We start from the raw sequence: 20,197 nt of genomic DNA on the forward strand, positions 1-20,197 counted from the left end.
CGGCTTCTCCAATTGGAAGCGGGAGCCGTTGACCGACACCCCCCTGGCCCAATGCGGCGCGGAGCTCGCGGAGCGGGGGGAGGGAGCCGGGGGTGCCTCCCTCAGCAGGCGGCGGCGGCGCGCCCTGACGGAGGGGCCGGGGCCGCGCCGTCCCCGCCGCGCCTCAGCGGGACCGGAGGCGGCCGCCGGCTGAGCCCCGGCTCGGGGGCAGCTCCGCGCCCCGCGGCGCCCCCTCGCCCCGCCGAGAGGAGCGCGGCGGCGGGCCGGGCCTGTGGGCCGCGCCCCGCCGCCGCCCCTCCCCCGGCCGCCCGGCCTGCCTGCGCGGCCGCACCCCGCCCCGCCGCAGCGTCGCCCGCCGAGCGGGGAATGGGCGGGCCCGGCCCTTAGCCCCCGGCCGCGGCGGCTCCTCCTCCTCCTCCTCCTCCGCCCGGGTCCCAGCGTCGCGGCGGCCTCCGCCCGATGCTGGCGGAGCTGGCTGGGGTCTCGGCGGCGTTGTGAGCGCTCCCGCCGTCCCGCGGCCGCCATGTCCGGCGTGGTGCGCACCCTGAGCCGCTGCCTGCTGCCGGCCGAGGCCGCCGGCCGCGGCGGCGACCAGCCGCGGCGGGAGGGCAAGGAGCGGAGCCGCGACGCGGAGCGGGAGGCGCGGCGGCGCAGCCGGGAGATCGACGCGATGCTGGCGCGGGAGCGGCGGGCCGTGCGCCGCCTCGTCAAGATCCTGCTGCTGGGCGCCGGCGAGAGCGGCAAGTCCACCTTCCTCAAGCAGATGCGGATCATCCACGGCCGCGAGTTCGACCAGAAGGCGCTGCTGGAGTTCCGCGCCACCATCTACGAGAACATCCTCAAGGTGAGGCCCCGGCCCGGCCCGCAGCGAGCGGGGCGCCCGCTGACAGGCGCGGGGCGGGCCGGGAGCGCGGCCGCGCTGCGGCTCCGCGGGGTCGCTGGGCCGCGCCCTCTCGTTGGGGAGGGGGCGGCGGCGCAGGTGCCGCGGGGAGCGGGCGGCTTCCTTCCCCCCCTGGGCCGGGGGGGCCGCAGCGCGTCTGCGTTGTCCGCGAGCAGGGCTGGAGGAAGAGCCTCCGAGGAAACTTCCCTGCGAGAGGGGTTGAGAGGAGCTTTGTGGAAGCCCGGAGGAAAGAGGATATAGGTGTGGCCTGCGCCCTGGAAAAAAACACGAGAGCATCCTCCAAGGCAGGACTGGAGACGCTTCAACGTTAGAAGGAATTTCCGTGCCTCCGGAAAGTGCCCCGAGTCCCTGCACCTCGAGGTGGGGTGAGAAGGAGGGTCCCCATATATACATATCATAGCAGCAAATATTACTTGGCAAATCTCTACAAACAAGGGAGCCCGGGTTGTTAGGGCTGGCTAGCGCAGACTGTTGTCAAGCATAGCTTTGAGGCTGAAAGAACTTTGCTTTGGTACCTTTGCAGAAAAGTTTTGTTCGGCGCTTGTGCAGGCGCTCTAGCGCTGGCTGTGTTGTATTTGTTCAGTGTCTGGAGAATATAAAGGCTGCTGATAGTCTGCAGGTAGAGACTCGGTCTACAGGCAGTTAAGGAAAATCAGCCTTGACAAATATTGTTTCTTGTTGGGAAACAAGTTTTGATGCCCAGTGCAGTTAGGAGCGATCATATTTCAGAAAATCCCTGAAGATGCATAAAAAGCTCACTTAAAAATGTATCTTTCTTCATAATCTCTTTCTGGAAGAGCTACTACAGACTTTTTTTTCCCCCTGCCTGTATTATTCTGTAGGACTGTTTCCAGTCATGGAATTTGTGAGGCTATGTGAGATTTCATAGAAAATTAAAGGAAAGTGTGCAAGTCAAGGATAACAAGAGTTACTTCTGAATTTTCAGATTTGTTTTGAATAGAAGCTTTATATGTGCTTAGTAAGTGCACACACAAAAAACTGATTCTTGTCTTTAAGAACTGTGTTGTGCCATCAAAAGCTTTTACTTCTGTTAGGAGAGAAGAGGAAAATTGTTGACTAGTTTTCTTTTCCGTTTTTGGTCCATTTTCAGGAGCACTGCAAAAGAGGAAATCATGCCACTAAAATGAGTGAAAGGAAAAGGAAGAAAAACCCTGTGGCTGCGGGTTCCCTAAGGGGTGAACCTGAAGTCCTCTCGAGCAGGAAAAGAATTGAAAATGTAGTGTATTAGGTGCCTGTTAACTGCAAGAACATTGAGGCTCAAAAGCTTCTCTTTCATTAAAGAGATTGATCAGCAAGAAGGGTGTTACAGGTTTTATCTAAACACCTAGAAATAAGGAGACCTATCTTAGAGGTCTTATTGTTTATTTTGGTACTGCCATTATGTATTTGGTACCACTGCTGATTTAAAGTAGTAGCATAAGGCTTTAAATGATTTGTGACTACAGAAAAATCTGAGACTCTTTCTGATATGAGTTGTGTAAATAATTTTGCTATGGTAAAATATCGTAATATTTTACATATGCAGAAGGTATAGAGCTTTCAGCAGTAGAATTTAGTGTGCCTTGGAAAGGAAAGCCTGTATCTGCATCACCACCTTGTAGCAGGGGAGACCGAGGTGTCCACTTGAAGCACATGTCTGCTGGATGACTTTGGGCAAATTTGCAGAACTTAGACTAGAATCCAGGTCTTCAAGAATCCAGGTTTTCTAGATAACAGCCTGGAGTTATGATTTCAAGACCAATAGTTACAACATTTTTTGGACTGTGGTCAGCTGAACATGTTTTTAAGCATCTTAGTCATCATGCTTAAATTTGATTGGCTATTTTAAAGGGAGTTATGGCCTTGTAGATCAATATTTGGGAGCTGTTATGTTAGGTTATCCTTCTAGGTATGTGGATAGCATCTGTCAGACTTCTTATTGATCTTGGATGGCGGGGATGGGCCTTGCCCATAAGCACGCAGTCTGTTCTTCACCCATGGGGTTTGGGGAGTGGCCTAGGAGCGCTCGCTATGGAAGAAGCGTGCAGGAGCGGGGGAGCAAACAAAGGAAACTAAAGGAGTTTTCTGGTGGGAAGGAGGTCTAAGACTGGAGTGCGGGGAGAAGGCAGGACGTGTCCTGTTTGCCTTTCGCCCATCTGAAAGAAATGCGGTAACACCTCAGAATTCTGCCTTACCATCAGGGAGAAATCGGGTAAGACAGATTTCAAAACACAGTGATGTTAGTGCATGTAGTTTAGGATAATCGTATAGCATAATGCTTTCCTTGTGTTAAATTTTTTTCTGTAGAAAAACATTACTTTCGCTGCTTTGACAACATAAATTACCAATTGAATCTCGCCATTCCTTCTGTGATAATGTATTTGGAATACAGGTTGTTTTCAGTTTATCAGAAAGTTCAGGCTGAAATGACCCATTAACACTCAACGGAACAGAGATCACTTAAACATTGTATGTGCTATGTCTTCATCATGTATCTAACTTGTAAGAAAGAGTGGAAGATGAACTTTTATAATACAGTATGTGACTACTGTCAAATGAAAATGGTCATATACAATAGCATATAAATGTACTTGACCTTGTGAAGTACAGCTGCCAGCACCCTTAGCCCCTTTTTCCATATAGTTCTCAGCACTGTCAAATAATGGTTTTGTTAAGCCTCTACACCACTGAGATCTGAGCTAGAAATGCAGTGTAAATCTCTGGGATTAAATGGTCAATTTTCGTTTTCCAACCATGACTAAACTTCCCTCTGAATGAGAGGGGGTTGCTATTCTCTCAGCAGTACTTGGTATTTCTAAAGTGCTTATTGCAATAGTATTTGGGCAGGCTGTACGGCTTGTGGAAACCAAATGAACTGGTTCAGAGAGGAGAACCTGAAACCTTTTTGTAAATAAGTATGAATTGATCTTAGTGTCAGCCTCTACTTTCTTTTGAATTTGCAGCTTCGTACTTTTCTGATATCTTATTAATGTTCAGTTCTTTCCTTGCTGCCTTCTCTCCATTTCTCATCCCCCACTTTGGGAAACCCTAGTTAAAAACAAGATGCTGAAACTAAGTAAGTCTGATCCAGAATTTACTTTTCCATTTAGTACAGGTGATGGTTCAGGGCCTTGCTAGCTTTTCCTGGCATTTGTGGAGCAGTCTTCAAATATATTAGTTTTGCTTTGGTTTAAGGTAAATAGGCATCGGTTAACTAGGGCTTTGCTTGTTAATCAAGGCTAAGTTTCAAAGTAACTCTTTGGAGCTTTTTGATGGTTGAAGTGAAAAGCAGCAGTGTTAATGTCCTGGTGTGAGTACATGGCCTTCCTGGCTTGAGCACCCTCGCCTGGAGATGGCGAGCGGGCAGGATGGGGCTAGCTGCTGCCGTGCGAGCTGGTGATGGCTCTTGGTTGTATGGAGAAACTGGGAAAACTTTTATGGACCTGAAGTTTCAAATCTAAGAAATGGCGAATGTTGTTACATGAGCATTTCGATGCCTCCTCACAGTAACTGAAGGAGTCTTGATACCCTCCAGAACTGCTGGGGAGGGGCTGCTACTGTACTTGCTTCCTCTGATAACAGTTCAGGAGCTTAGGGACTTGATGAATCACAGCTCTGATGTTCCTTTTCTAAATGGTTTTGGTTGTTTTAAGTATGAGACTATCATGCTGCTTGGAAAAAAACCCTGGTTTAGCTGCATAAGAAAACAATTAAAGCAGTCTGCAAGCACCAGAGTGGTACCTGCACCAGCATGTTTGGGAGATTTCAATCTGAAGAGAGGGGAAAAATCAGCTTTGAAGAGCCTGGAGAATAATCTGTTCAGGCTTTTTTTGGTAGTGCTCCTGTCCATGTCGAAATCAGTAAGTCCAGCTCAAGGTTTGAGTAGGACTGTGACTGTTTTCTTGTTGCCTATGGCCTGATTCATGGTGACTGACTACAGAATTGGAAAGCCTGGAATTGCAGAGGAAAGGACTACGCAGGAAATGTGTAACTTCATTTGTGGGCTCTGAATGGAGGGGGGGGGACCCGAAGACTTTTGAACATGAGAGCTCCCTGAGGATATATCTACAGGATGGTTGAGTGTAATTGCAATACACCTGGGCATACCTGAAAGCATTTCTCTTGATGGCTTGAGTATGAGTAACAGCAAAGCCTGGCAAAATGACTGGCCTGTGCTGAAGTCCATTTTAAGAAGAACTTTGGACTTCCGCAGCCAATACCGAAACCTGGATGGCTGCCGTTTCAGTGCTGCTGGTAGTCTGTATTCCTTGAGTGCCCTTACACTGCATTTCCTCTCTCGGACTGTAACACAGATGTACCTTGTGGAACTGGAGAGGGGAAAAAAAGAAAGAAAACTCACTTGTAACCTGTGGGCTTTGATCTGGAGAGCAGACAGACTCAGCAGTTGGAAAAGAGCATCGCTGTGCTGGGTCGCAAGCTGCACTTAAGTGACCACATTACTTAGGCAATCCTTTATAATGCAAACACATTTCTTCTAATAGCTTAAAAACGTAGGGGGAATATGTCTTTCCATTATGTGAATTCTAGCTACGGTTTGAATTGACTGGACTCATTTCCTTGAGTTTGCATACAGATGAATTCAGTAACCCATTAGGAGCTGATGCTAATGACAGTCAATCTGCTACTACAGCGCTGGAGTATGGCTGTACTTGAGTAGCTTGCCCCAGGACAGTATCACTCTTTCACTGAGACAGCTCCTTTTAAAAGGAGTGACAAGGAGCTGCAGCTAATTAGGAGCTTCTTCCGATTAAGTTTAATGTTTAAGTACGAAGGCTCCATGAGAGAACTAGTATTTAAATCTGGTTGTCTTCACTCTGTGCTTTTCTTTTTTTAGCATGAAAACTGTTGTTCACAAAATCGTTTGAAAACAAAACAAAAAAGCTTTGAGTCTTGTTGGTCTTTCTGTTCCAGGTTCATATAATCAATGAAGCTTAATTTCCATTTGGTGTATTTTGTGTATCTTAAATCTAAATTCTGTCAGCTTTGGTACTCTCTTCACGTTTGGATGTCTCTTGATTGGGCTAGAGGAGAGCAATCTGTCGTCTTCATGATGGACAGTGGAAGAGAAGTAGTAGTCAATAGTGAGTGATAAATATTCATTCTTTTTTCAAAATAGAGTGTACAGTGCTCTTGAGATGTAGTCACTAGTCTTGCAGAACATGAGTTAGTCCCTGGAGACTGTAGACATACTTCGATGTTGTCCAGAGAAGACTTTAGTCACTTGCGTGACTAAATTTGGGAGGCTGCTGTATATTCAATTGGTTGAATATACATATATTTTTATAATTAATTTGGGAGCAGTATTGGCAAGGAATTTTTCTAATTATGTGACTAGAAATGCTGCAAGAAAACTTTGGAGCAAAGGCAAGCTAGCACACATTCTTTTAAAAAGTAAGATCAATGCAAATTAGAAAAAGAAGAAAAACAAGGGAAGGAAGAATATGCTGTGGAGTTTCTAAATGAGTTTCCTTCGCTCACCTATTTTTTTCATCTCGGGGGGTGAAGAACTGGTCTTGTCCTAGAACTGAAAACCCCTCCGTTGTGGATGAAAGGAAGATGCTTTCTAAGTATGTCCGCTTGGTACGGCGGCAGCCTGCTAGGGGGGCAATACATCTCAGCATTGCTGAGAGCACAAAATTATGAGCTAGACATTAGTGTGATAATTCTAGGAAATGGAAAACTTGCTAATGTAATCTGAAATCATTCACTTAGGACTGTCTTGTAGGACTCCACGAGTCATCTCCTGTGAGTTTGGTTGTCTCCCTACTTTGAGCCTTGCTGCAAGTGAGATTATTTTTCTTCTGCATTTATCCTCATCTTGCTGGATTTAGTCAAAGACAAGGGCTCTTTTCAGAGTTCCCAGACAAGCAGACATCTCTGCTGTTACCAGTTCAGAGATTCGACAGCTAAACCAAATGTTTCTTAATGTTTGTGTTCCTGTGGACTAAGTAAATGACGCTTTTCCTTTGTTCACTACTTTTTTGTATGTTGGGCTGGAAGGTAAGCCCTCTTTAGTGTTTACCCTCCTCTCACCTGGCTGGTATTGGAATATGTGAATGGTGAAAACACACATGCAACCCTTGAACCTTTTTGTTGGCTAACTGCTGCTGATCCCACCCTTATCCTTGTGGCTGTCTCGCCTTGCAGTGAACCAATACAGGTGGCAGAAGCTAGTTTTTACTTAAGTGACTAGATTTTTGGTGGCAGTTTGTTCACTGGATTGACTCGTGGGCTCAGACAAATGACAAATCCATCTAACAGGAGAGGGTGGAAGCAGGAAGGATGCTCCTTTTGGTGGTACCCAGCTGTTAGACTGACTGCTCTGTAACATGAGACCTCATCCTTAATGGCGTCGTGTTCTTTGCTGTTACTTGATTATTAGATTTGGAGGAGGTGGATCAAAGAAAGACACTCTTAATGGTTTTGTGACAGTAAAAATCTGATTGTCTTCCTATTAGCTTTATTAGTAGTGATCACCACCTTCCCTGGGTTCCAGGTGGAATTTGAAAAAAAACCCCCGTGCATGCTGCTTTATTTACAAACACTAATAACTTCATCTCTAAAACTTGTATTTCAAAATGTCCTTTTTAGAATGTTAAGAGACCTATTCTAAAAATACACATAGGTTACATTTTATCATGTTTATTTGCCAGTAAGCATTGCCTGCTGAAGGGGCCAGTCCCATCCATCTATGGCCGTGAGGTTCTGCTTCCCCTCGTGTATTGGCACTGGTGATCATGAAGCTGTCCGAGTTTCTCTGGGTGCAGAGAGACTTGCCAGTCCAGCTGTGTGCTCATACCGCTGCCTGACTTAATACTGTTCTACTGCACAAAGGATGTGTTGGAAATGTCTCACCAAGGTGGGAGCACCCTTGATTTATGTTGATCTCTGAATTATGATCTCCCAAACTTTGCTGATTTCTTGTCAACAACACTAAGGAGTAACACACAGTAGGAAATGCGTTTAAATCTCCCTGCTGACTGCAGTGTTAGTGTTGGTTTACAGCCACAGGACATGACAGTATTGCCTGTTAGCTCTGATTTGGAGTCCCCTGATCCAGTATCAAGCAATGGGATGACTACTTTTTCTGAGCACTTTCTCTTGTAACAACAGTATACGTAAGTGATAAGGATGGTGGACAACTAGGACTTTGGTTTGAGGTTGAACAAGGTATTAATGGCAAAAAATAATGGTAATATCTACAGTACTCTTGTTTCTGTGTACAAAGTATTTTTTCATTAAAATGGTTTTGAGAAGGTTCAGTGTAGGAGACTGCTCTACTTGATACGAGTGGTTCTGCAAGTTGTCCCTAGGCACTTCACTAGAATAATCAGATCTTTTGCCTATTTGATTGTCAGCTTGTGCCTGGAAGAACCTGCCCTCGCTTACGAGCTCGTGTCCCCCAAACTTGTTGTTTCTGTTGTCTGCTTGCTGCTGAGATGTGTTATTTTCATGCAGCCTTTGAGTTAGTCCATCTGGCAAAGGATGTGGGATTTTTAGGATTAGCTTAGGATAATGAAACCTTCAGCTGTTGGAGGAGGTGAATGATAGAAAATATGAATGCTGTGTTTTGTGTAATAGTAACTACTGATGTAAGACTTTTCTGTTACCAAACTGTTCTTTAAATACTGTAGTCAAACACTTCATGAATTGGCACTCATTACTGGCTTTGAGTGAAATTAGCTGGTTGTCACTTTTCTAATAACTCCCACAAAATCAACTTTGTTGAAATACAGAGATTTAAAGGAAACTACCATTACCACCAAAATTACTTTAAAAATACAAAACAAGCTTTTTTTCCCCCAAAGCTAGAATGCTCTCAAAAGCAGAGGAGACAAAATGTATTTTGGTGGGTCCTAGAAATAAAAGTTTGTGCACATGCCCATAAAACCTTCATACTGCTAGTGAGTAGCAAGCACTGCTTAGCAAGCAGCAGCTGTGCTGCATCAGGCGAGAGTTCTCGTGTTTTCCTCCGACGTAGGGAAAGAGTAGGAGAACGGGGCAATGTGATACTTTCCTTCGGTATACTCTTCCAGTTATTGGCAGCCTTTGGTTTCGGAAACGTCTTCAGCCAGAGGTTATATCTGGAATGTAATTTAATAAGTCTTTCTGGACCTTTCTTCCATGAATTTGTCTTGTTTTTTGAGTCTGTTTATACTTTTGGCCAACATCCTATGTAAAGGAGTTCTTCCTCACTGTGGGGTGTGTAAGGAAAAAACCTTTTGTTTTAACAGTCTGCTTGATAACTGTTGCTATTCTACTAATACTTGTGTAGCGAGGGGAGAAAAGGAATAATTTTTTCTATTCAGCTTTGCTATGCAATTTATAATTTTTATGGATCTCTGATATGTTGCTCTTTATTTGTCTCTTTCCAGGCTGTGGCATTCTTGCTCTATTTAATGCCTGCTTGGATAGAAGATATTTCATTAGTTGGATCATATGTATCATTCTTTGTTACTTCTTTTCTAGTTGTGCCCTGTCTCCATTCAAGTTATTTACATGCCTGGGATTTATATGGTGATGTGAATATGTTAAAAATCATTAGGAAAAGAACAGAACAGAGAACATGCTGTTTGCCTCTCTAACTGATGCTGACCTCCCAGTATGCTGCTCTTTTGCCATTTTCTAATACTTGACATTATTCTTATCTATAAGTTTTTCCACCTGTGCTTATTTTGCATACTGTTTTGCCTGCAGCACAAAGCCCTTAGATCAGTGGAACTGCTCAGAAATTTATTTCATATCAGAAGCTCTTCCTACATGTTTTCCCACGTTCCAGTTTGAAGGTAGCGATTGGCAATATTCAGTCTTCTGAGTGAAAAAGTGAATCAGTAGTTTCTTTAGTAGCAGAAAATCGGGGGCGGGGGGGAAGGCATAACAGCACTGGGAATATTTATCATGAAATGAGCACTAGTGAAAGTGGTCTAGTGTTGCCTTCACTGCTAGGATGTGGGAGGGACGTTGCTGGTCCGATAGGACCTGGTATTTTTTTCATTATTTGTATCTGTGATGTCAGAGTCTAAATTTGGGGTTGATATATTTTATTGTTAAATATATTAAGCTATTCTGTTCTACAATAAGTGGAAATTCTAGGAATTTTAATTTAATCTTCTAAATGCAATTTTTACTTCTGGGCATCCACAGCACATACAAACCTTTAAGCAGTTTTGCCTATGGAGAAAATGACTCCCTGGCTGTCTCCCATGACGGTCCTTATATTTCACACTCTATATCCCTTAAATACCTTTGTCTTCCTAAAAGGATGTCATCTGGTAAGCTGTTCCCGAAAACCCACAAGCGCAGTGGTAGTTATCATGGCTGTCTCTGAGCTCCCCTCACTTTGACTGCCGGGTATGCAGGAGCTGTTACTCTTCAGGAGACTTTTGGGGGAGGTGAGGAAGGGTGTGTTTTAGTGTTAATAAACTTATGCTTCCTGGGATGCTAGCTGTAATAAACTCTGTGCGTTTGAGTCTTATTTTTAGACTTTAGGTCAGTTGATTTAGTGTATTTTTGGCTTCTTCAGAGGGAATGCCAAGGAGGATTTTTAAAAGCCTGGATCTTTTGCTTCAGCAAAGCTGTGGCTTTTAGTTAAGCCCTCCTGTTTCCCTCCTTGGTGCTAAGCCTTTCCACCGTCAGAGAAACAGCTTGAACACCTCAGTTATTGTCTTTGTTTTTGATGCTGATTGGAACTGTGGCTTGATTCACTTCTGGAAGTACTGGGAAGGAGTAAAAAGCAAGTAGAAAGTGTTCATACCCACTATAATCCTGACTCTTCCTCCTCATAAACATATTCTCTGCTTCCATACAGACTCGCTCCGGGACGATATGGAATTCAAGCAGAATGACCTTGGGGTACCTGGCTGTTGCTGAATGTTACACCCAGTTTAAAAGTACTGGTATCTGTGTTTGGTGGCTTTGTAAGATGAAAAATTACAGATTTTTCCCTTTGTTTCCTATGGGAGAAATCTGGAAAGTGTTTTGAATGGGTTTCCAGAAAAAGCCCCATTCCTCTGGCAGCTTGTACTGCCCCTTAATTCCTGCCTGGAGTGGGGCAGGAATGAGCAAGGTCTCACTGTGGCAGCTGGAAGGCAACATTACCGGTAATGCTGTGAGCAAAGAGGGGCAATATGTGACATCTAAATTGGGTGATTTCGGTTTCTTCTCGTCCTTCCGACATCTGCTTGTGGCATTTATAGAACTGTTGTGCAAAGATGGAGAAATGCTAAGTCTGGATTTGCTTTATTCAGGATCTTGCTTAGTCACAAATATTTTTGCCTGCCAAGAGCTGAGCCGGAAGAAACATTGGTTATGTTGGTTTTGATGTAAAGCTTTGTCTCACGATCTCCTACATATATGTTTCAAAGTTGGTCTCTTGACTTTTCTGATTGTGAGGGCTGTTTTTGCTTTGGATACACATTGGACACTACTAACCCATTTCCTATTTTTGATGTTCATTTGGTGTTTAAAATGATCCTTCTCTGTGTGTCTGGATGCGCCTCTGTTTTGGCTGTGCTCATGCTGATGTCTGTACATTTGAATCTGCGTGTTTGTGCCAGATCAGGCCTTGAACGTGGCTTAGTGGCAACCATTTCTTTCTCTGAAACGGTCCAAAGATGTTGATGCTCGTGTGCTCCCCATGGTTCGCCTTATGGCCGTTAATGCATTCGCGGAGGGTCTGGGTTTAGTTCCCCTCTTGCCCGAGGGAGGTCCAGACCTGCGTTCCGAGGAGCCGCAGCCAGCAGATAAGCGACGAGTCTGGGACTGGAGCTCTCGTTACGCCCTTTATTGAAATCCTGCTCTGTGGTTTTCTCCAAACAAATGATGAAACTTTCCTTAACAACAGTCTCTAGAGATCCTTAATATCTCCAGTGGAAGCAGTAAAAGGCAGAGTGGCAGCACAGAGAAATACACAGAGTTTGATGTCCAAGCACCAGTTTAATGGGAATTGTGCGATCTTGACATCATTCCTTTGAGAAGCTCTTAAGGGAGCGCGGTGGCGGCGAGACGGTTAAGAGTTAAATCAGTTGCAGAGCGGCAAGGCAGAAAAGCTAGAGGTTAAATGGGAGGGAGATGGCTTTAGAGCCGAAGCAGGTGAGAGGTCGGGGCTGGCGTGTGCGGGCCGGAGGGCTGCAGCGTGCTCAGCCAGCCCAGGAGAAGGGTCCGCTTAACCCTTTCTTTTAATAAATGCTACTTTTCACCAGCGAGAAGCAGCCTCGCCACTTATGTATCCAGAAATAGCAATGTTCCTGCAGTCTCTGTTACTGCAATGTTTTGGAAAAATCTCATGTTTAAGTTTCCTGTGGGGTGGGGGGCGACACTGACTTTGAATTCCACCCACGATGGTAAAGTCATGAGATGCAGTGCAGACATCTGCAGTTCAGAGGGATAACCTTGGAAGTTGTGTTCTTTTCCCTGCATGTTTATATTTGTTGACACCATTCAAATAAAGGAGACTTACTGACTACTGTAACTGGGCATGAGGGTGGGCTTCTGGTCAGTCCAGCAGAGCAGGGAATACTGAATAGTTCAGACTGGTATTTAATTTAGTTCAGTGTGTAAATGTTCAATTTTAGTCTTTTCATGGTATCGTGGAAGTATATTCTATGCATCATTATAGAAAGAAATAACCATTGACAAATCGTAAACTTTTACATTTTGAGGAAACTGCACTTTACGGACATACTTGCAATTTTGATGGCTTAAAATATGCCCCCAAAATTAGTCCCATGATCTGGAGGTTCAGGTGAATAGCTGTGGAAAAAAACTTCCATTCCGCTTTTTATATTGTTTTCATACACTGTTAAACCAAAAGATCAACAAATGAGAGAAGGAGTTTAACGTAGCCTGCAGATTTTACTTGCGAGTTAGGTGGTGCTTGAGATGCTAAGCTGCCATTAACAGATCTATCCAGTACTGGATGGTGCTCACTGCTGAGAAATAACTATTGCCTGTCTGAAACTATTAAGCCCAGGCAGTAACCATTTAACTGAAGGTGTTTCAACAGAAGATGCTTATTTACAGCAAATTTTCAACCCTGCAAATCTGTATAGCTTTGTTTCCATAAACTGTGGTTTATGGAGTCGAAGTGGATTGTGTCAAAGTCATTCTCTACAGCAGGATGCTTCTAGGATCTTCTTAGTTCGGTATTGCTAACTTCTTTACTTAAAGGCTTCACTAATTCACGGATGCATCTTGCACTGAAAGTTAGGAAGTTTTCTCAATTCTAGGTGCTCAGACAGATCCCACAAATCAGTTACTTTATTTCACTGGAATATGGTGTATATTTTTTCAGCAGTGTTTTTTTAATGGTCTTTGGTCTTCTAATTCTTGAGAAGGCTAGTATATCTTGCACATTTTCAGGCATGAGGTTACTTTTAAAACTACAGCTATGAGGACAGGGTCATACGTTAGTTCCCAGACACTTTTCTTACGCATTTGATGTTTACCTTTATTTTCATCTATTTCTAACAGTCTTTGTTTTGCTGCCAGTATTTTTGCCACCAGAAATATATTGTGGCTGGGTCCCTTACACAATTAAGCTCTTTCTATGTTATTTTTGGTGAAGGTGTTGAAATAAACAATATTTATGACTCCCCCTCGGAGTTCAGTCTCACCAGAGTAGTGCCAAAAGTGAGTTTCAGGTACCTCTGAGTCCTTGTTCTTTTACAGTTCAATATTTTTAACACTGACTTTCTTATCTGAATCATTCTTTAGGGCTGCAGGGTTCTGGTTGATGCACGGGATAAACTGGGCATCCCTTGGCAGTACACGGAGAATGAGAAGCATGGGATGTTTTTGATGGCTTTTGAGAATAAAGCTGGAATGCCCATCGAGCCGGCCACCTTCCAGTTGTATGTACCTGCACTGAGCGCGCTGTGGAGGGACTCGGGAATCAAGGAAGCCTTTAGCCGCCGGAGCGAGTATCAGCTGGTGAGTACATCCATCCTCACGGTGAATGAAGTTGTTTTTAGGAAAAAAAGTCTCCTTCCGTATAAATATTTCTTCAGTTGAAAGATAGCTTGCTACATACAACATTTAGCCATCAGATGAGCGGCAGTAATGCTGCTCACTTGTGCTAATGCTGTAAATCTGAACACTTCAGCAGCAGAAACAAGTGGTAATTGGAGCCAAACTTGAAAAACTACATGGCAGTAAGAGGGAGTGGAAAAGTGCATGACTGGATAAACTGGAAGAGCAAGAGGAACCAAAAAAGGCAGGAATTGGTTGAACTAAAAATATTTTAGCAGCTCAGTAGGTCTGTTCATAGTAGGTCACTGATGAAGGCACACTTAATTTGTAACTTTCCAGTCCTGCCAGCTTGCACTATATTGATACTGGCAAACTATTCCTGCATGCAGATCTTTTGAAGTGAATGCAACACCCATTCAGGCTGCTGCTGTTGAACTGTTTCTTTTCATCCTGATGTCTGCAAGTGAAATTTGGATAAGCAACTGAAGGATGACAGTGAGGTTAGAGTAAAATTGTGCTATCTTCCTTGCTTTCTTGTTATTGGGTTTTGATGCTTTAGTGCCAAAATAACTGTTTCTGGTATGGAATATGTTTCTGACAGCTGTTCATAATCTACTCATTTTTCTTCCTCTAAACAAGGAGATGCTTTTTTTTATATATATAGGACTTTGCTAGGTAACCAAGACTCAAGAATATACTGAATGAAATACAAGTTGTGAAGTCTCCCAAATGTGGTCATTACTCAAGAATAAAAATATTCACTAAGCATTTTATCTTTTGTCTTGTGTTACTATGAATTTACTAGGTGAGCAACTATTTCAGTGAAAAGAAAGATTGTGACATTGCTTAGAAGTGTTTTAAAGGATAAAAAATTGTGTTCCTTGCCGAACTTGCATCTGTAAAATACTCAAAGAAGGAAGCTTACTACTTTGTAGTTGAGACTGAGTTTGTATTTTAGGATTTCTAACAAAGTGAACCCAACAGTAATGGAGGTGGGGCCTCTCCACTTAACTTTCATAAAAGGTTTAATGTTATCTTTTTAAAAGAACAGGGGTGGAGGGGAGGCTTGTCCAATATAGATTCTTCCTTCAGTTTTCTTAAGCAATCAGCAGTAGTGCTACGTGAATCACTAGAAGCAAACTGCTGTGCTTTGGGACTTAACTTGGATTCTAATCAACTGTCTCTTCTACTCAGCCAGGATTTTTGATTCTGTAGATTGGGATTAGTTTCTGTACTTTCAAGACCTGGAATAGGGAACTGATACTTACTGCGTGGGTGGAAGTCTGTTTATCAGTTCACAGTAAAGAAGAAAATCAGCAGTCTAAAGTAATCTTTGCTTCTGTATACCTCAAATTCAAGATTCAAGAAGAGCAGGTAGTTAAACATAACACTGAGGGTAATGCAACACCATCATATACCTATGCGCTGTAGTATTATTCCTTTGATTTGTTTTTCTTTCCCTGAGTTAACGCTAAGTTGCTTCTCTTCCAAACATGTACTCGTACTTAATAATGGCACTTGAAGACATGCTTAGCAGCTTTGAAAGGAAAACAAAATAACCTTGTCTGTTTTCCTCTGAAGGAGTCACATTGCAGTTTTGTGTTCAGAAATGCAAGAATATCCTTTCAATTGTGTCTCACATGATCTTGGTAAAGTTTCTAAAAAACAATTGCATAAACAGAGTGATTCAAACACATTTCATGTCAAAAAGTTTACGGCAGAAATGACGGCATTCTCCATCATGTTTTTGGATTTAAAAGGAATAACTGGAATTGATGGAATAGCTACAAATAAGATTAAAATTAACATTTCTGTTTATCTCTCTTTCCTAGTGGTCTCATCTCTCAAGGCTTTTTTATTTGATCTTAACAGTTGTCAGTATTGTACTACTTTTTCTGGCGCTCTTTACCCTGAGAGTAAAATTGTGCTGCTGCTTAAATGTCTTAAATTCCTAGCTTTAGAATAACTTAAAAAAAAAAAAAATGACTGAAGAAAACTTATTTGGGTTGGTTGGGTTTTTTGTTTTGTGTTTTTACTCCTGAGAGTAGCTATATTCTTTCATAATGTGTGGTAACGTCCGAGGAGCCCTTACCTCCAGTTACCAAACAGTTGGCTGGAGATTTCTCATCTTTCTTCCCTGTTCAGTGGAACAAGGTACTTGTCAGTGCAACTTAGTATCACTTTTACTAGTTCTTGGAAGGCAATATGTGATTTCTTAATTGTTCTATTTCAGTTTACCTGTATGATTTTAACTTATTCTTTAATTTGTAGGTAGAATTCTGTTTCATGTGTTTTGTCCCCAGACTGCATTCAGCTTTTTTGTCCCCCCCTCAAAAAAGACAGTTAAAGGCAAAGCTTCTCAGGCCTGGAAACTTTGAGTGTTTAATTGGATGAGTTATGTAGATGTTAGAAACATGACTTTATGTAGTCCCCTTTAGATTCTTACTAGACATAGCTGTAGAAGACATGGAAAAAAGTCATCAGTGAAATTCTTGGGACCTGTTTCCTCATGTTGTAGCTCCGTGTGTGTCCTCTGGTGTCTAATACTGTAGTTGAACTCATGTTGCAACCCTTAGCTACTCATCTTTCTCCACGACGAAGATGCCTGTTTGAGTCTCGTTGCAGAATATCTTTGAAATCTGTCTCTGAATTATGTTGAGACTGGCAAATGGCTAAAGAATGAGTAAAATGACTTGGTAAAAATGTCAGAGGATGGTTGCATAAACCTCATTTCCTTGGACTAACAGGTTAAAAGTCTAGCAGTTTGCATGTTACAGCAGTGGGGACTGGGGGGAAGGTGTGCAGGGGAGAGAAGCGAGCTTATTTGTTTCATAATTTCTAGCGTTTGTAGCCACAGAGCAAGGCTTTGCCATTCTAAGCACTGTTCAATGCAGAACAAAAATATGGTTCCTGCTATAGGGAACTTGAACTTAACATGAGACAACTACTAAGAGAATCTGGTATAATCAGTACTAACTGCATCAGCAGCATGTTAAGAATTCTATTTTTCTGGGAAGCACAATGTTCGAGGAAGGGTTTTGTTTTTTTAAGGAGAGATTCAGATTAGGATCATGTGGGAGGTTCTTCCCCATACCGGTTAGCAATAAAATTGCATCAAACTGGGGAAAAAAAAAGTCCGGTTTGAGTAAATAGCATTCCAAGTCCAGTAAGCCTACCTCTGCGTTCTCCGGCTCTGAGTGCATGATTTAAACAGGAAATACCAAAATATAATAAAAAAGCACACCCAAACCCCACAAAAGCCAGGCATACAGGCATGCGAGTGATCATATGTGATCGCCTTCAGCACCATGGTGGTGCTCTAGCACGCTGCTTTTTCATTGGCATTCATATAACCTGTTTAATGTTACTGGGCCCCAGAGCTCTCAACTTGTAGTACGCTACATCGCTGCACTATTGACTAAAACAAAAAAAAAATACTGTTTGTAACTTGGTCCGGTTGCCTGCATCTGCGGCAGCTACGACTTGGAGTTCCTGGGTTCTGTTATTACCATGCGGGCTGTGTCGCCAGGAGATGATGAAAATACCTCAATTGTGAATAAAAAGCACGTTATTGCGTAAACATTTCATAAATTTAATAGACTGGTTTCATGGATACAAATGCTAGTTTTGGCTTGATGGCTAAACAAATTCATCTTAACTTGAACATGTTTCCATGCTTCACTTCCAGCTTCAGCAAACCTCCGATTCTCCAAGCAGATGGTGATTAGAAGCAGTGCAAATTCTTTAAAATATTTTTAAAACTGCATAGCTTTGTATGGAAAACTCAAGGAGTTGCCATATTTATAATTGCATATAACGTGTACGCAGCCATACCTTCAGTTTACCCTTAGTGTAAATTCTCTATGCATACGGACTTGTATGAGCTAGTAGAAGGCAGGTATATTGGACTCTGAGAAATAATGCTTTACTGCAGTGATTTACTTGGGGCTAAAGAAGTGCTCTGTATCAGCACTCTTTCTTCTTTTAAGTGAGCTATTAACGGGAATATACTTTGTTCAAACTGAATTTTTTATCCTTATACTAGTCTTAAAATCATCATCTAACATTTGAAGCTTTACATTGGTATGATTTTTCTGCATGTTTCTGGACACTTTTGAAGTCAAGACCTTCCTCCACACTCAAATTTTCTTCATCACGGTCTTACAGTCCACACTGACACTTTTCTTTTAATTATTGTTCTTTTGGCTCAATAGTAACTTTCGCTAGTTAACACTGTCCTGACTTCTAAGGGTTATATTCTGCTTTTGAACTGTTTGTATTTCTTCAGGAAGTTGTGTGACTTGGTAAAAAATAAATAAAGTAAGTATGTTGTGTTGGTTGGTTGACTACAGCTGAAAACTGCAGTGTGCAGGTGCCTTCCCATGGCCTGCAATGCTAAACTTAATGACTGGCACAGCAGCAGAAAACTTGTTGAAAGAAAATGGCTCTGACCATAACCTCATACAATCTGAAAGCTTTTTCTCCGGGACTGCTGCCTGTAGGCATTTGAGTGTGTTCTGCTTCATATTCAGTGCCTGGAAGGGCTGGCTGCAAATCCCTGTCTGGGGCTCTGAGCCCTTCAGAAATGAGTGGGTGGATCCGCAGGGTGGTGGGGGAGTTTTGTTTTGTTTTTGCTTCACTGTCTGCCTCAAAGCAGACTAACCAATTCCCCTCGCTTTTCACAAACATCTCCCCCCTGCCCAGCTTGTCCCTACCACCCCGAGCTCCTCCGCTGCTCATGTGCAAGCCAAGTAGTTCTGGGACAAAAGCTTCATTGTGTGACTGCTTACATTGTCACGGCTCTGTCCCCGTTTTTAACGACTGGGATAGGAATGCCTTTGTAATCAGTAGGCGATTCTTCTCTCATCTCCCTTGCCCTCATTATCTTCTCCCGTTTTCGATCTGTACGTTCGAAAGGAATACATCTATCACTTGTCTGAAAATGTCCTGTAGCGGTTGTTCTTTTTGAAGTTGCCTTAGGTATTTTGGGCCCCCGGATGTCATTCTGCCTTGCCAGCAGATGGAGACAACTTCCCTCTCGAATGGCTTCCTCTGCTCAGGGAAACTGGGGTTACGGAGGAGCCACTTATGCTGTACCTGAAAGGAGGGAAGCTTCTTCAATTTGAGTCTAATACCAAGTATTTGGGAGTTCAGGGGCATGTACTGCAATAATCTGCAAGCTTTTTTGCACCCATGAATATTTCTTTTTTATGCCATAAGGAGGAGAGACTGAGGCCAGTATAGGAATGACTTCAGTCAGGGCTTTTTCCTCCCAGTTTTCCCAATGTCCACACCAGATCGCAATTATTTACTCTGGAGAGCTGCTGCCCTCAGCAGTGTGTGGGGTGGGGGGAAGCTTGCAAAGGACAGCCTGTTTTTTTTTTTGTTTTTTTTTTGTGTTTTTTTTTTTTTTGCAGGGTGGGGGGTGGCCTGCACTTCCATGCAGCCGGAGAAGCTACGTGAAGGATATTGAGCAAAGTTGCAGAACACAGTGGTTCTCCAACAGTGGCAGGAGATAGCAGCAGATTTATTCCAAGTTTCTTTCTGCTGTAAGTGCTTTAAAGTAGGATGGTAAATCACAGACATTGCCCAAGCAAAAATGAGATGCTACTGAACTAGCTTTCTCTGAAAGGAAAAGGAACAACCACTGCTGTCTTCATTAGATAGGCAAAGATGGGGTTTTCAGCAACCAATTTCATGCATCAAGTCACCAGTTCTATGCCTTAACCATTAAGAAGCCATTCACTTTCATTTTAATGTGTCCAGAACAAACATAAAAACTGAACTGAAGTCAGCTGCTTTTTGACTGCTTGCAACTTGGTGTGCATTGTGTAATCATGGAGAAAGATAGGCCAAGTAAGGCTTTTCAAGCAAGAAAATGATGCTTTCAAGCAAGAAAATGATACTTTCAGCTTGGTCAGAGTGGATATTTATTGTGTGCTGACACCGTTAACAGAACCTGAGGTAACAGTGAGCTGATTTCAAGAGAATTATTTGGTTTCATGAATCGTTCTTCAAGTCAAACTGACATTTTGTCAGATCAGTTGTTTTAAAATACACCTACCGTTTCATTTGCATCCCCATCCTAACTTCCCTTAGTCAGCAGTATCTTTATTTGAATTATTCTTGTTACTTCCCTTCAAAATATGAAGTCTTTAGAGTCTGTAACTGTCTTTCAAGAATTCTTGAACTTCTCCTTTAGTACAAATGATCTCATCCCTGCAGGATTGATGGGGCCAATTACTCTAAACTCCTAAGCCTATTTGCAGTTAAGGCACTTGTGCCCTGTTGTTCACATGCAGCCAG

The 20,197-nt window shown here is 43.1% G+C and overlaps 1 protein-coding gene across 1 annotated transcript in view; it reads left to right on the forward strand.

The window, feature by feature from the left end:
* Window positions 1-303: 303 nt before the first annotated feature.
* The window catches only part of GNA12 (G protein subunit alpha 12), a 46,622-nt gene continuing 26,728 nt past the window's right edge, over window positions 304-20,197 (forward strand). Inside the window, exons 1-2 of the mRNA XM_026116145.2 lie at window positions 304-844; window positions 13,637-13,852. Of these exons, the coding sequence (XP_025971930.1) occupies window positions 524-844; window positions 13,637-13,852 (537 nt within the window). The 5' untranslated portion in view covers window positions 304-523. The remainder of the gene's footprint in view (window positions 845-13,636; window positions 13,853-20,197) is intronic.

The sequence above is a fragment of the Dromaius novaehollandiae genome, chromosome 14 (genome assembly GCF_036370855.1).
Source record: "Dromaius novaehollandiae isolate bDroNov1 chromosome 14, bDroNov1.hap1, whole genome shotgun sequence".
Classification (NCBI taxonomy): domain Eukaryota; kingdom Metazoa; phylum Chordata; class Aves; order Casuariiformes; family Dromaiidae; genus Dromaius; species Dromaius novaehollandiae.